This window comes from Ursus arctos, unplaced genomic scaffold, assembly GCF_023065955.2.
Source record: "Ursus arctos isolate Adak ecotype North America unplaced genomic scaffold, UrsArc2.0 scaffold_21, whole genome shotgun sequence".
Taxonomy (NCBI): Eukaryota; Metazoa; Chordata; class Mammalia; order Carnivora; family Ursidae; genus Ursus; species Ursus arctos.
In genome coordinates, this window is record NW_026622886.1 from 15,758,978 (window position 1) to 15,774,623 (window position 15,646).

At 45.6% G+C, this 15,646-nt stretch overlaps 1 protein-coding gene across 7 annotated transcripts in view; it reads left to right on the top strand.

Annotated features, from left to right (window-relative positions):
- ANKS1B (ankyrin repeat and sterile alpha motif domain containing 1B) overlaps positions 1-15,646 on the top strand; it is a 1,053,061-nt gene that overhangs the window by 1,012,072 nt on the left and 25,343 nt on the right. For 6 of the 7 annotated variants that reach the window (XM_044384492.2, XM_044384493.2, XM_044384494.2 and 3 more), the window contains 3 exons: positions 4,199-4,210; positions 5,097-5,183; positions 13,088-13,225. In XM_044384492.2, the coding sequence (XP_044240427.1) occupies positions 4,199-4,210; positions 5,097-5,183; positions 13,088-13,225 (237 nt within the window). The remainder of the gene's footprint in view (positions 1-4,198; positions 4,211-5,096; positions 5,184-13,087; positions 13,226-15,646) is intronic. The other variant, XM_057316514.1, reaches the window with a different exon arrangement.

The window sequence follows — 15,646 nt, forward strand, 5'->3', positions numbered from 1 at the left end:
TGAGCCTGCTTCTTCCTCTCCCACTCCCCCTGCTTGTGTTCCCTCTCTCGCTGGCTGTCTCTAAAAGTGTTCAATTACTTTACCTGTTAAGAACAATGTCTCAGGTGTGCACCTCCAGATACAAGGGATATACAATCCCTTTTCTGTATAATGCTTATAGATAATACAAACCCACGTGCTAAATATAAAGCTGGTCTTGTATTTAAGATTCAAAAGTTGCATTTTAGTTTAGGTTTCAGAAATGTAGCATCCCTGTATAACTAAATATTGTTTCTCTTGGAGTAATAAAAGGATGATAATCTTATTTTGAGAACTTGTGAACAAAATACAATCAACTGTCACTATAATGCTTTTTTTAGCAGGAGAGCAAGATGCTATAAAGGTTAAGTTAGTTTGGGGCATTACCTGGGAGTATTCAGCTGCTGAGGTATCTGGAGATCCTCCTTACAAATCAGTCTCTGCTGTAGAGCTGGCACTGAAGGGGAGGGAGTTTGAGGACTGAGGAAGCCTCAGAAATTCCACAAAGAGTGTGGCATAGAAAAAAAAAAAACTAGAAACAAAAGAGAACCATAACATAAGGTTTGCCCCCAGCATTTTACTGAAGAAGAGAATTCCGTTTATACAAAAAAATAAGGCTTGAATGTTTTAACATCTGTACATATACGGGAGCATTAACTATCCAGAATCCCAGCAAAGCTTGCAGGTAGATCACAGAGACCACCGTTGCCCGAGGGCAAGCCCTTTTAACTTGCACAGTGATGTCCAGCCTAAGTGGCTCCGTGAACCAAGAAGAAACCCGTAACTGCAACAACATAAGAGCAAATGGAGACAGTGAGACATGGGCTGCCTGTGATTGGACTGAGGCCCTGCTCACTTTTCGATATCTGTAGAACCCTCATAAAATGGAGTAGGCGCTTATTGGATTTTTTGCCTCCCTGATTATTCTCCCCAAGACTTCGTGTATTTGCTTTCTTTCTCTGTGTTTTCATCTTTCGTTAAAATAACGAATGAAAAGGCCGCTTTGAAAGCTCTGTCAAAGCACACCAAGAGAAAATCCCCTGAAAGAGGTTGGATTTTTAGCTCTTACAGAATCATAAATGCCTTCAAGGAGGGGCATTACATTGAAGGCCAGCCAGGGCCCCGAGTCCTCTTGTCAAGGTGCTCAGTGGGACTCCCGACCGGGAGGGGTGGCCCCCCAGCGCCACCTGCAGCAGGGGCCTCGCAGGACCACCTCGTTAGGAAAGCAGGGATCCTGGGCACCCACGAAAGAAAAAGAAACGATCGGCTTTTATGTTTTCTTCGTTGTTCAACTTGAATGAGCGAACACTGTAGAATCTTCGTATCTGATCAGAAATCACCACTGAAGCCTTCATTTTGGCCTCAGCGCCTGTGTCCTGGCCCGGCTGTCGTTCCAGCTCTCCACTCCCTCCCCTGACATTCGGTGCACAAATCCCTGGGTTCCTTCCTCTGCTGCCACCATTCTCCTCAAGCTGCTCTTAAAATGAGCAACACATTTTTCTAGTTGCTAAAGCGAGGGATTTCACCCAGGAGACCCAATAAAAACAGTAGCCGCTACGTGTGCCAGCCACTGTGCTGGGCTTCGATTTTTCAGACTTTTTCCCGGTCCTTGTGGCCTCGACGCGGCCCCCACCTTCTACGGAACGTGCCTCGACTTTTGACTTTTGCGCCGCGGTGCTCGGCCGCCTCCCAGCTCAGTTTCAGCTGTAGTGACGCGGACAGGGGCTGCTTCGCCCTCCTCGTGTTCACGCCTTGAGCCACCTCGTCTGCTCCCAGCTCCTCAGGCACCCCCTCGATGCAGATGGGTTTCCCGATCAGATTCCTACTTCTCATTTCCTGCTGGACGTCTCCACCTGAGTATCGAACTGAGCATGCGCGAGAGGGTTTCATGCAAAAGCCTCTTCCCCTGTAGTATCCGCTTATCTCCGCGAAAGGCCTCTTCATCTGTGACCCCCTCTCGCTCACTCATCTTCTGCGGCACATGGGTTAGCAGACCCGCCTGAGTCTTACTCATCGGAGCTGTGGCTCCCTCTTGCATGATGGTGCTGCTTCAGCTCGGGGGCTTAGGGTCTCCCGTTTGAATTTCCATCTCCCCTTCCTGCCTGCCTCCAGCCTCAGCTGTTCCAGTGCATCCAATCACCCACACTCTACTTAAAAAACTTCCAGTGGATTCTAGCCTGGCAGAGTAAGTCACAGTCTTCCAAACCTACTGTACCAACCTCATCTTCCACCAACTACCCAGACTCACCATATTGTTTCTCATTTTGTGTGTATGTTGATTCTTCTGCTAAAACAGCCTCGTTTGTCTTCTTTTAGCACCTGGAAAATTCCTGTTCATCCTTTAAGAGCCAGTTCAGTCAGCCCTAGCAGGCAAACAGTGCTTGTTGAATGAGTAATGAAGACTTGCCCCACTCTCTCCTGCAAAGTGAGGCTCTCTCTTGCTCGGTACTCTGGAGGCCCTCTGTCCACATCACTGGTGCATTTATCAACCTTTGTGTTGTAGCTTCTCTGTGTGGCGTGTAGCTCATCGTTCCCACCCCTTTTTCCCACTGAGCCCAAGCACCAAGCTCAGAGTCTTCTCAACACAGCACTTGGGAACGCTGCTTTCCGCAGACTGTAGTTTGCACACAATTTGAGGTCTGTTTGACATGGCCTGAAGCAGATGCAGAGTTTTCCCAACACAGTGCACTGCCTAATATAACCACTCAATTGCTGAAGGGATAACAAATGGTTTTGCTTTTTCCTTTTTTGGGTTTTTCTTAGTACTAAATGGAATGTTGATATTTTAATCTTATGTTAGCTATATATTGTTTCATGGTATGGCTAGATCTGTCTGATAGAATATATTCATGGCAAGAAACGAATGAGGTAATTTGTTGAAATCCATTGTTACTCTTCGCAAAGAATCCTTCACACATACATTCAGGGCACCAAGCCACTGCCCATGCCAGCTATGGCCCGCACTCCATACAGATCTCAGCCCACGATTTTGCCTTAAAATCCATGCACTGAGTGTTATTTCTTCTGGCTTTACCTTTGATTTATCTTGCGTACTTTTTAAAAAAAGATTTATTTATTTGAGAGTGAGTGAGAGAAGGAGCAGGGGGAGGGGCAGAGGGAGAAGCAGACTCCCCACTGAGCAGGGAGCCCAAAGCAGGGATCCCAGGACTCCAGGATCCTTACCAGAGCTGAAGGCAGACGCTCAGCTGCTTGACTGACTGAGCCACCCAGGTGCCCCTATCTTGCAGTTTTAAGAGTTGGTTGAATCTTGCAGTTTTAAGAGTTGGTTGAATAAAGCATTAAAAAGATAAAAGTATTTAAATTTCTTTGGCAGAGTGCCTGGGTGGCTCAGTCGGTTAAGCGTCTGTCTTCAGCTCGGGTCATGATCCTAGGGTCCTGGGATTGAGTCCCACATCTGGCTCCCTGCTCAGTAGGGAGTCTGCTTCTCCCTCTGCCCCTCCCCCCATGCTTGCTTTCTCTCTCTCCCAAAAATAAATAAAATCTTTCTTAAAAAATCCCTTGGCAATCACAAAAGAAAACTAGCAAGTTTGGATAATTTTAAAACTAGTTAAAAAACACTTCAGGAGAGCCCCCCTTTTTCTATACTGTATGAAACATTTAATAAATACTAAATAGTAACACTCTTACTGATCCATCTTCTCTGCCTGTGAAACAAGTGTAGTAGCTATCCCAAAAATGGGTCAGAACAATCAGGAAAATGTGAAACACCTTTTCCATGCCTAAAGTGAAAGATGTAACATAATTATTATTTTTAAGTTCAGTGAGTTTCATTCACACTATCCAACTTAAAGCCTTAAGTCTGGTCACATTTCAGAATTTAAAAATGGAAAATTGGGTAATATTTTCTCCCAATTCGCTTACTATCCATAAGACAGGTGGTTGTGGAACACCTGCAGTGAAAGGTTCTGGTGTGTCAGTCATGAGGCTGTGCGGCGCGGGGAACAGTGATGAGGGGACAGGAAGGGCGAGACGGGGTCTGAAAAGCCCGCAGCTGTTCCTACAAGAGCGTTTCACTGTGTCCACGTTTACCTGTAAAGCCTGTTCTCCGTGTACTTTCTCAGGACTTTGTGCTGTTTGCGAATTATTGAAATGGTTTCCTCACCTTTTTATGTATTTTCTCTCTTTTCTTCCCACCTGTCTTCTCTGGAAAATCCATCAGGCTAACTGTCAGGTAGGTTCTTCTCAATGTTTAATGTGATTATTAGGAGGAACCATAGTGGGAAATGAAGTACACAGACTATCGGTGACCCGTGATGAATGATCAAACTAAACAGAAAAGGCACATCCTAAATTGTGGAGAAACTTTTCACAGATGCATGAAACTCGAGAAGCTGCAGACACTCTGCACTGAAGCCGGTGTGCACATCTCTCATCAGAACGTAGCCTAAGGAAATTTGGCGGCTCTAAACGAGGAAGTAGATTATCTGGACTGTCTGGTTTTCCTGTGGCTCAAAATACAGACTGTTCTGGGGGGCTTCATCGTTGTAGGGTGGTATTCTGTCCTGCGTCGTCACTAGCAATGGTGCTGTAAATACACCCGCTCTTATGGATTTGGTCAGATTCAAGAAAAATTCCCAATGATGTGTTTCAATCCCTATTTTAACTACATGATTCAGACCTACGTCGTGCCTGGAAGAAAGAGTGACTGGGGAAAAGGGGGAGCGGTGGCATATGTTTGGTTCATGCTGAACTCACCCTTGGAGTTAACTCTGACATGGTTTAACTCCAGTCAAAGAATCGTTGCTTGAAATCACGGTAGGAGACAGAGCTGTTCATTTCTCCCTTTGGTGTCAGGGAAAAGGACTATTCCTTCACCCACGGCAAGCGGCAGAACAAGCTCTTTTTAGATTCTCAAGTGCAAGACAGACACTTTAGAAGCCCCAACCCTAGCTGAGCCCAAGAGAAGAGAGACATACATTTAAATTAGTGTGTTTGGTGTGTGTGTGTGTGTGTTGTTTTTAAGTTGGGCTCATTTTTATCTTTCAAGAGGAGAAATTATGTGCTTCAGTTGCCATGCAACACAAACTGCTCTAACAGCTTTCTAATTTTAATTTCAGAAGTCTACAGAGCAAATGAAGAAGGTCCCCACTATTATTCTTTCGGTCTCTTATAAAGGAGTCAAATTTATTGATGCAACAAATAAGGTGAGTAGCGCACCTCTCTTTGGTTTAGACGCCAGATACACTCCTGAGCATATGATCTAAAATCCTTTGCTCCCATCATGCCCAGCATTTCCCATATTATTCACGTCCTGCCCCCCACCTTTCTGCTCCCTGAACACAACTGTAGATGCACACACACACACGCCCACACACGCACGTGCCCACTCTCTCTCGCTCACTCATACGTATACACAGAAAGGCACATTTCATCTGGGGGATTTCATCTAGGGTTCCTGTACATATTTTGCTTTTTCTGTGGCTCCTTCTCTAATAGACTGTGGCCACTTAGAACCTGGCATTTCCCTTTGGATCTAGACAACATCATAACAGAAAAAAAAGGCATGTATAGAACGAAAATGCAGCAGTGTCCTCGTCCCTCCGCCAGAGGAGAATGCTACTAGCCAGAGGACTAGGACATTTGTCTTCGCATTTCTCTAGAGATACATATGCCCTTTCTTTGGATACGTGAAGTGAACGCCTGACGCAAGGAACACATTCTCAGACTTTTACATTGTATAATTGTGTCTATTCTCAGCTGTTGAGATGGAAGAGAGGATTTAAACTGTATGGTTTTCTTAAGAGGCACAATCAGACAAGAAGCTCAAGCCGTGCTGTGCCTCTGCTGCGATTTGTGCTCACAGTGGAGACAGTTCGGGAGCTCTGAGGTCAAGTGTGTGAACAATTGGGTTGCATTTTATTTAAGTGTTCTAGAGTTCCTTTCTTGGCAAAGATGACAGGGCGCCAGGGCTAGACTAGAACGCTTGGGTGTGACCGCTGTCCCCCTCCATAAACAGCCAAACCTGACCGGTTCCTCCTCACAGAACCCCCAGATGTCCACGTGTTTTATTCCTATATCCGCCCCACTGATAAACTGTAGAAAGAGGGGAAATGAGGCAATCCCCATTGGTGAATAGCATTTATTTTCTGGACCCCCTACCCGGTTTCCCTACATGTACTCACTCCATTTTGGAGAAAGGGAATCAAAGTCACGAAACAGGTGAACTAAACAATAGTAACTTAGGGCCAGGGCAGCTGGCTTTAGACACCAGAGGGGAGTTCCACGGGCAGTGACTCCTGGGTGACTATAATAACCCTGAGCATCTGAATCAACCAATTCAGAGGTTTCCTGATTTGTCTAGTAGAACAAAGAAGATTGCTGTATCAGCAACACGCAAGCCCAGGCTCCCCGGATCTCCTTAGGAGAACCACCTCCCAGTTTTAGAAATGGTTCTGAAACCCGAGCAGAAAGCTTGTTGTAACCCAGCGCGATCATGCAGGCTGATGATCTCCAAAGCACGGAGTCAGACGCCTTCTGAGAAATGATAGTTTCAAGCCGGCAATATGGGGTCGACAGTTACTGTTGTGGGATTACAGCTGTGGAGATTCTCCTCAGAAGAATCCCAATTGATTTGCTTTTTTATTAGTTGGAAGCCACTTTTGGTTACTGGTGCACAAACTTTCTTTATCCTTAAATTATTGTCAGTTGGTTTTTAAAGTTTCAGAACTTTATGGATCGCTCCTTGACAACACCATTGCTGTCACAGTTTCTAAGGTTCAAGAAAGGCCTTGGCATTTGGGTGTTTTCCCTGAACTGAAGCAACTCTCTCTCCATTTGCATCTGAAAACCATGAACAGCAAGATATTTCTAGTGTAAGAGTCTGACACTCCCTTAGACGAACAACCCCAGCCGTCTTGGGTTCTGACAGTTTCTCAACAAGTGGTATTCGCCCTGAAAGTTCCCAGTCTTAAGGCTGTCATTCCGTGAAGCTCGTGGTGTGACTGGATGCGTCTGTATTATTAACATCCGCTCGAATCCACTCTCCACGAGCAGTGGGGGGGAGCTCTGCCAGTCCTGCTGCATTTGGCTTGCGGACACACCAGGGGCTCTAGACCCTGACCCTCCCATACCTTGAGACGCTTCCGCTTCAGTCGCCAGTAAGTAGACGAGTTATCCAGAAATGCCTGTTCACCCACGACTGTTCTGTGGAAGTGTGAGCACTGAGAAAGACACAAAAGATAAGCCCGTGTGAATGAAAACACTAAAGGAGGACAGCAGATCTTTCGGGTTCTTGCAGTGTGGTCCTCCGCGTATTTGCAGAATCTAGAGCAAAGGCAAAGTGCATATGTGGGTGGCAGGCAAACCAGCCTCCCTCTGACAACATGTGCCTGGCGGCTTTTTCAGGAATCTGGGGACATTGACTTCCACACTGACAACCGTACAGTGTCCCCATCCCAGTGTCCTGCTGTGCGGCCAATCTAGCCTGATCGAACAGTGGGTAGGGAGAGAGTGGGTGACTCAGGGCCACAGTCTGGCCGTTGGTGTGTGGGAAGCAAGGCAGGGAGATTGGATTAGAACAGCAGAAGGAAGAAAGAGTGTCAGGCCGCCCTGGTGGGATTTGACAGCAAAAGCCTGAGAAGCACCGGCACCAGCCGGAGCCGAGGGACTGGTTCCGAAAGGGCTCGAGGATGTATTGTTGGAGGCCCTTCTCGGGCCGTGTTGGGAAGGGAGCTGTGCTCAGACAGCTAGAGCCCAGCCGCGTCCGCGCACCTTCATAGGCCGCCCGGCTCTGCGGCCCGGCTCAGGCCTCTGCTGAGAGACGGCCCTGCAGCCCTACAGGCAGCTGGTCAGGGGGACCGGCTGAACCTTCCCCTGACCTCCCCACCCCCTAACCTAACACGTCTGCTGTCCCTCCACGGCCACCGTCTACCCGTTAGTTTGCAGTGTGCTGTTCTACATTTCTGTGACCCTCGTTAGACCGGGAAAGATGAGCCCTCCGGCAAAGCACTTCTTTCCTTTTACTCTAAGTGCGTGACTTCGGCCGCTCTGTGGGGAAGGGCTAGGTGCCTAGACAGAAACTTGTAAACATATTGCCTAGAAACTTAGGAAACAAATCCAACCACTAATCCTGATATAAGAAGGAAGAGCAGAAAATAGTCTTGAATTGAAAATGGAACTTGGAATAGACCTAGTCCTCAGCTGCTGCAGGTAAAGCCCATCAACTCTCCGCAGACCCACAGCCCGGAGAGAACTCCAGCGAGGCATTGGGCGCAGAGCTCTCTGACAGCTTGGCTACGGACCCGTCTCCAGACCGACGGGGTCTTGCAAGAGCTCACGCAGTCCCCACATCCAGCACTTGGCTGAGAGCGGGTTGCGTTTTGCCTTCCCGCCCTGACCCCCTCCTCAGCCTTCTCATCCAGCTAAATTAGGAACAGTGCAGTGCTGGGATTTGGTTTTGTTTGTTTGCTTTTTGAATGCCAGCTTCAAACAGGGCTTATGCTGTTTTTTAAGCACAAAATAATTCAGAACATTTGTTTAAACGAGTGCTTCTATTTTTTTTTTCCTGTAGCACATACTTCCCCTTCTGAAAAGCTCAGAGTCAGATGAAGAGCCCACTAAGCATGGGTGCTCTTCTCATTTGCGTCAGCCTTTCTGCGGGTCACCCCTAGGCAGCCCTGGGCTGAGGTGCTGCCTCTGTTTCGGACACTTTCTCCCAAGGGGCACTGTGTTCTCCTAGAGAAGGTCTGGCCTGAGGAGGAGACTCAGAAGGGTCCTGCCTGGCAGAGCCAGGGGCGAGGGCAATGGGGAGAGGCTGGCTCCTAGGCCCCACCGCCACGTATCACACACCCTTCTGAGAACCTGTCTGTTCACTGGCTGGACCAAACCCTTCCGTGCTGCACCCACCAGCCAGGCACCCTTTTAGCTGTTTTTCAACATGATGAAGGCAACAGACAAGAAAAACAGTCTGTCCCTGTTGCAGAGGGACAGACTTTCCATCCCAAAGAAGGGGCAGCATGAGCCCCTCCTCACTCTTTGTTTTGAGGCTTCTAAAAGCCTTTTTGAGCCTTTTAGAACATGCTTAGATACGGAGGCCGAGCAACAGAAGAGGAGTCCATTTTAAATGGAGATGCATCACCTGAACCTTCTGTTGACTCCACTGTTCAGTGATGGAGAAGCCACCACCTGCTGCGTGGCCAGAGGTGGAAAGAACGGTCCCTCCTTGACATCTTCCCCGAGGAGGAAACCAACCATCCAGTCTCTGGCTGTAGTGTCCTTGGTCTCGGACGCACCTTCCGCACGGAGAGCTGGCCTCACTCTTGTGTAGACAGTGCAGAGTGATGGCAGCGTTTCAACAATGAGGTCTCCGGGCTTCACCACATTCCAGCCCCACAGATAGCTCAGGAAGCTCTGTTCAAGAATACCTCCCAACCTAGGCTGTCCATGTGAATTCACTTACCAGCACATTTTCAAAGGGCCAGTTAGGGTGATGAAACATCAGTTATTAACTGAAGGTAGAGTACGTTTGTTAGCCCGCCCTCCCTCTAGACCACGGCAACAGAGGAATAATTTTTCAGTAGTGGGAGAGGAGGCTGATTTGGAAACACGGAGCAACACAGAGGAGGGCAGTCCTTGGTGGGCAGCTAAAGGACAGCCCTGGGCTCCTGGGGAATAGAGAAGTAGGTTACAGAAAATTGGGGGAAAGGCAAGAAAGACAGGAAGAATGTCTTAGTCCATTTGGGCTGCTATTACACATTACCAGACTGGGTGGCTTAAATAACAAGCAATATTTCTCACAGTTCTGGAGGCTGGGAAGTCCAAGATCAAGTCACCAGCAGATTCAGTGTCTGCTGAGAGCCCTTTCCCTAGCTCATAGATGGCATCTTCCTGTTGTGTCCTCACATGGCAGAGAGAGCTAGCTAGGTCTCCCTTCTCTTGTAAGGGCACTAATTCCATCAGGAGGGCCTCACCCTCAGGAGCAAATCACCTCCCAAAAGCACTGCCTCCAAATACTATCACATCAGGGCTTAGGATTTCAGGATTCCTAAGATTACAAGATATGAATTTGGGGAGGACATAGACATGAGTCCATAATAGAGATTTCCAAAGATACACTTTACCAACTTTATAGTTTTGCCCAGGGCCATGATGCTATCACACGCCATTGAAGATCGTTGAGAAGTGACATCTTGTGAATTGGCAAGATTCAGGGACTTCAGCGTAATAAAAATCACCGGGCATTTTTTCACGGTAATACTTTCCCAAGAAGTTGATCTTCCAATCTATCGTATGCTAGTAAAAGATCTCAGGAACACAAAATGCCAGTTGAGTTAAAAAACAAAACAAAACAAAACTGGAGCCAATGCTCTATTTCTGGTGACAGTGGATCTTGGGTAGGTGACACCAGATCCACACTCCCTGAGGTAATGGCAGCCCCCAATTAAGATGACGGCAGAGGCTCTCAGCACTTGCTGACATCATCCCTGCAAGACTGTAGATTCTTAAATTCATTTTAAGACCCACTAGTTCCTTATTTAGTTTTCTACTTGAAGAAATGCTATCTGAATGCCAGAAGAAGATCATGACCTTCTATTTTGAAACTGTATCTTGCAATAGAATGTTATTTGTTTATGGGATTCCAATTTCAAATTGAGTTATTTTTGACAGCGCTGCACGTAGCATCAACATACAGGCCACAGTGAAGAACGTCTTAATTTAATTTTCTTTTATGTGTTAATTCTGTAATTGCTTCCCAACCACACAGCTCAGTAGAGCGAGGGACATGAAGTGCTTGCTGGGGGTGCTGGCAGGGAAGGACATTTTGTAAGCGTTTTTAGGCATTGATGGGTATACGTGGAACATTTTATGGCCAACAGGTTATTTAAGACTGTGCAATTAAAAAGCAATTAGCATAACTAACGTATTGAAGGTTTTAGATCTCTGACAACTACAAAAAAATCCATAAAGGGGGGTACTATAAGATAAAAAAGGATTGCACAATTATGTGATTTTTTTTTTTTTAAACATCTGTGTATCCAAAGAAATTTCTAGCAGGGTTTGCAGCCAACACGATGCTCCTTGGTTATTTTGTGCTTCAGAATATTGGTACTTAAACCTTTCTTCACTTACCTCCCACCAGTTACTCTTAGAGGCACGTTGGGATGAGAGGGCTGGCAAGGAGATGGCATGAAGAAATGCTAGAGGGAAGAAAATGAAATTGTTAAACCACGGAGAGGGCGGTGGAGATGAGAGGCCCTGCAGTGTATGAAAGAGCCTGAGATCCATCATCAGACAGCCTAACATTTTAGTCCTACCTCTGCCACCTGCCCTGCATAAGGCCCTTAGAGTACCGTTTTCCCCACCTGTAAGATGAGAATGACAGCCGCAGCACCCACTCATAGTTTTACACGGTCGGCGTAGTTCGTGAGGTGGTGTCGTCCACGGGGCCCGGCATCCGGCCGGACATCCAGGACCTGAATGATGCAGTGCGGTTGTTCGGCTCATACCACCTCTCCACCCCCGCCTCTACGGACTCTTCAAGAGAGAGCACCTCGCACTGTCGGTGGGGATGCAAACCGGTGCAGCCACTGTGGGAAACAGTATGGAGGTTCCTCAGAAAATTAAAAACAGAACTACCATTTGATCCACTAATTCCACTACTATTTAGCCAAAGAAAAGCACTAATTCAAAGGGCTCTATGCACCCCTGTGTTTACAGTAGCATTATTTACAGTAGCCAAGGTATGGAAGCAGCCTAAGCCTCTATCAGTAGGTGAATGGATAAGGAAGGGGCGTGGGGGGGCATTCATCTACAATGGAATGTTACACAGCCATAAAAAGGCTGAGATCTTGTCATTTGCAGCAACGCAGAGGGACCTAGAGGGTATTATGCTAAGTGAAGTAAGATCAAAAAAGACAAATACCGTAGGATTTCACTCATGTGGAACTTAAAAAATTAATAAATAAACAAAAAGCAGAATCAGACTTATAAATACAGAGAACAAGCTGAGGGTTGTCAGAAGGAGGTAAGAGGATGGGCAAAATGGATGCAGGGGAGTGGAAGATACAGGCTTCCAGTTATGGAATGAGTGGGTCATGGGAGTAAAAGGCACAGCACAGGGAATGCAGTCAGTGATACCACAATAGCATTCCATGGTGACAGATGGCAGCTACGCTTGTGGTGAGCCTAGCGTAACATATAGAGAAGTTGAATCACTGTATTGCACACCTGAAACTAATGTCACATGAAGTGTCAACTATCCTTTAAAAAAATGTTTTAAAGAGAGAGCACCTTGATGCTTCAACCTGCCCACGTCCTTCTCTATCTGCCTGCTTCAGGGCAATAGGGGCAGAGCACAGGACAGTAAGCAGCAAGATGGGGAAGGGTTTAAAGTAGGTAGAAGGAGGAAGGGAAGAATGAAGGGGGGTAAACAGAAGGGGGAATGAACCATGAGAGACTGTGGACTCTGGGAAACAAACTGAGGGCTTCAGAGGGGAGAGGGGTGGGGGATTGGGCTAGGCTGGTGATGGGTATTAAGGAGGGCACATATTGCATGGTGCACTGGGTGTTATACACAACTAATGAATCACGGAACATTGCATCAAAAACTGGGAATGTACTGTATGGTAACTAATATAACAAAATAAAAATTATTTAAAAAATAAATAAAATAAAATAAAAATAAAGAGCTCTTTGGGACAGAGTTTCTCCCAGCATGCAGAATGTGGCAGGTGATCCTTTCCAGACATTATTAGCAGAAGGCAGCCCTGCCTACTGGTAGGTGTATATGGGGAATGAAAACCATAAAATGCTTAGTAACTTCTATTTTTTTAAAGCGTGTCTGCCACCCAGAGTGCTTCTGCTCACAGCACCTGGTGAGAACCACTGCTGCAGGATATGACCACATTCGGTTGTTTTTAATTAAATGAAAACATTCCTTCCAGACCTGGTATACATTTGCCCACAGATAGTGTGTTGGATCACTTTGAATGTTGCTGGTCTAGAACATTCTAGAAAGGGGAAAGCCAACTGATTCCAAGTCATTTGCCTTGGTTCTAAAATATGCTGGTTTGCAAAGGAAAACAATAGTCATTTATTTCATTTATTCCAGAACATAATTGCTGAGCATGAAATTCGTAATATCTCCTGTGCTGCGCAGGACCCGGAAGACCTCTCAACATTTGCTTATATCACAAAAGATTTGAAGTCCAATCACCACTACTGTCACGTGTTTACTGCCTTTGATGTGGTGAGTACTGTCTTTGGACGAATTAAATATTGACCCAAATGTACCTGCAGTTTGTTGAAAGCTCAACTTGCAGTAAAGAAACTTGGCTTTTTATCAAGTGTTAAGGTATGCCTAACGTAAGGTATTTTGCAGACTCGGTTTTTCTGAGCTTTTTCTATCTTGTCACTCATCCATTAAATTTAGAACTCCGCTTCTACTTGGTATCCAAACTTCTATTGCTCCACTACTAACTTCACTTTTCAGATTTGACACATAAATTTCTTTCTTTGGTACCAAAGTATAGTAATGCCTCTTGGTTTTTCTGGTGGCCACTTCTAAAATAGTAGGGTATAGTCGTCTAGGATTGTTGGGAAGGAAAATGATTTCAGTGCCCCATATGTTATTTGCGGCCTCCTATATTGAAAAGTAGTCAAACGAATTAGACACCTACGAATAATAATTGGGAACACCAAGGCTTGATCTGTTTGCTTATTCAGAAGTTAGTCTTGTAACGACATACTTACAGTATTACAACACTCACAGTCCTGTTTGTCATTAGTCTAAATATTAGCCCTTTATTACAAACTTGAGAAATGAAAGCAATTCTAGAGAACAAGTGTTCCTTGAAGGTAGGTAGATAGATACCCTCGATGTGGTACAAATTCTTGAGGCTCTCTCTAATACAGTATATTGGGCATTCTGTATTTGAAACTGATAGGGCAAGTATGGCTGCAACCATGAAATAATTTGTAATCAGAAGAATTCTAAAATGTCCCTTTAATTTGGCAGTACTGCTCTGTCCAGTGTGTTTGACATATACATATTTAAAGAATTGCACAGTAAGTGCAGTATTACGTATTCTTGGAAAGCCAGCTCACAGTTCAGTGTCCTGGGTGAAACTTCTTGGAGCAGGCTTTGTCAGCTCTGGCGAACGCCCAAGCACCAAAGACCCATAATCCAAAATACACACCGTTCTAAGGCACATCAGCTCACGCCCAGAGCATTTGTGTCATGCTGCAGGAGCTCATCTCTTTCAGTTTTTGGAGAATGAAAACAGGAAAGAATGTTCATGTGTCTTTAAAAAAAAAAATCCCTTCTATTTTGGGAGGTATGTGAAAAATAATATAAAAGTGGTATGTGGTAAGAGTAAGAACTACAAAGCAAAGCCCTTGAAGGCTGCTCTGAATATCTGGCTGTGTCTGTTTGCATGAGATCGATGGTGTTGATTCAAGTCATTTCCGCATTAGGTTTCTGGTGCCTTAAACACAACTCACCGTTCTTGTGAAATGCCGTTGTTTCTGTAAACAGCAAAATTCCATTCTCTCCACGCATATTTTGGTTTGCGTGAAACACCTTTCACTGTGGCACCTGGATTAGTGTCAGAGAAAGAACAGGCAGATCAGAGTTCACAGCCCAGCTCTGCTTCCTGCGCCCTGGTCGTAGACAAGTTGCAGGACTTTTCTGAGTCTTGAGTTCCTTTGTCTATAAACCAGGTGCAGGGATGTGTACCTCACGGGTTTTCATCAGGATCGAAATGAAGGAACATATGGAGACTGCGTCATAAATAACAGGTGTTCGATGTTAGCTCCTTTCCCACCTCTTCCCTCTCCTTGCCTACCGACATCACAATCGACAGCCCGGTCCCCTTTCTGCTAAAAGACATAAAATAGATCTGCCACAAGCATGTTTATGATCCAGAGTTTTCCCACTGCTCTTGTAAAAGGACTGAAAAAAAAATAGAAGCAATAAATAAATAAATAAAATAGAAACAAGAGAAAGAAAATAATTGACTCTGCAGGCCTTAGAACGGTCTATTGCCTCCATGCAATGTTCGCACGGCATGTCAGCCTTAATATCGTGATGGCCTTCAGGATGAATCCCAGACTTTCCTTGACTACTGCGGCATCTCTTTCTAAATTGGTTTTTAAAGTAATATATAATTGGCCTTTGTGATCACACCCCAAACATTGTCCTATATTCAAACTAAAAATGATTCCTATGAGCCATCGGCCCCCTTGAGTTTTTGGCAGTGTATGTGTGGTGTCAGAATACCGAGGCGAAATGGAGGGGAAAATAGTCAACTGTTTAGTTTTAGGATTGACATGATGTCCCCGATACATTTGGAAGCATGTAGAGAATTGCCTCATCTTTTATCTTTTCACCCAGGTGTTCGATTTACGGTAGACCTTCACAGGCTTAGGATTCTGGTATCAGCTCCAAGGGATTTTCATCATATACCACAAATCCACCATTTTAATCCTCTCTAGGTGAACACAGTTTGTCTAACTTCCAAAATAGTTACAAAGACCACCAGCCTTGACCTGGGCCTTTGAGCAATTTTGAGATGCAACAAGCTTGGCTTGCACTAAAAAAAAAAAAAAGGCCTTTTTGAGCATGGATTCTGTATCTTTATATAGCACAGTTCAATATTCAGTCCAGTCT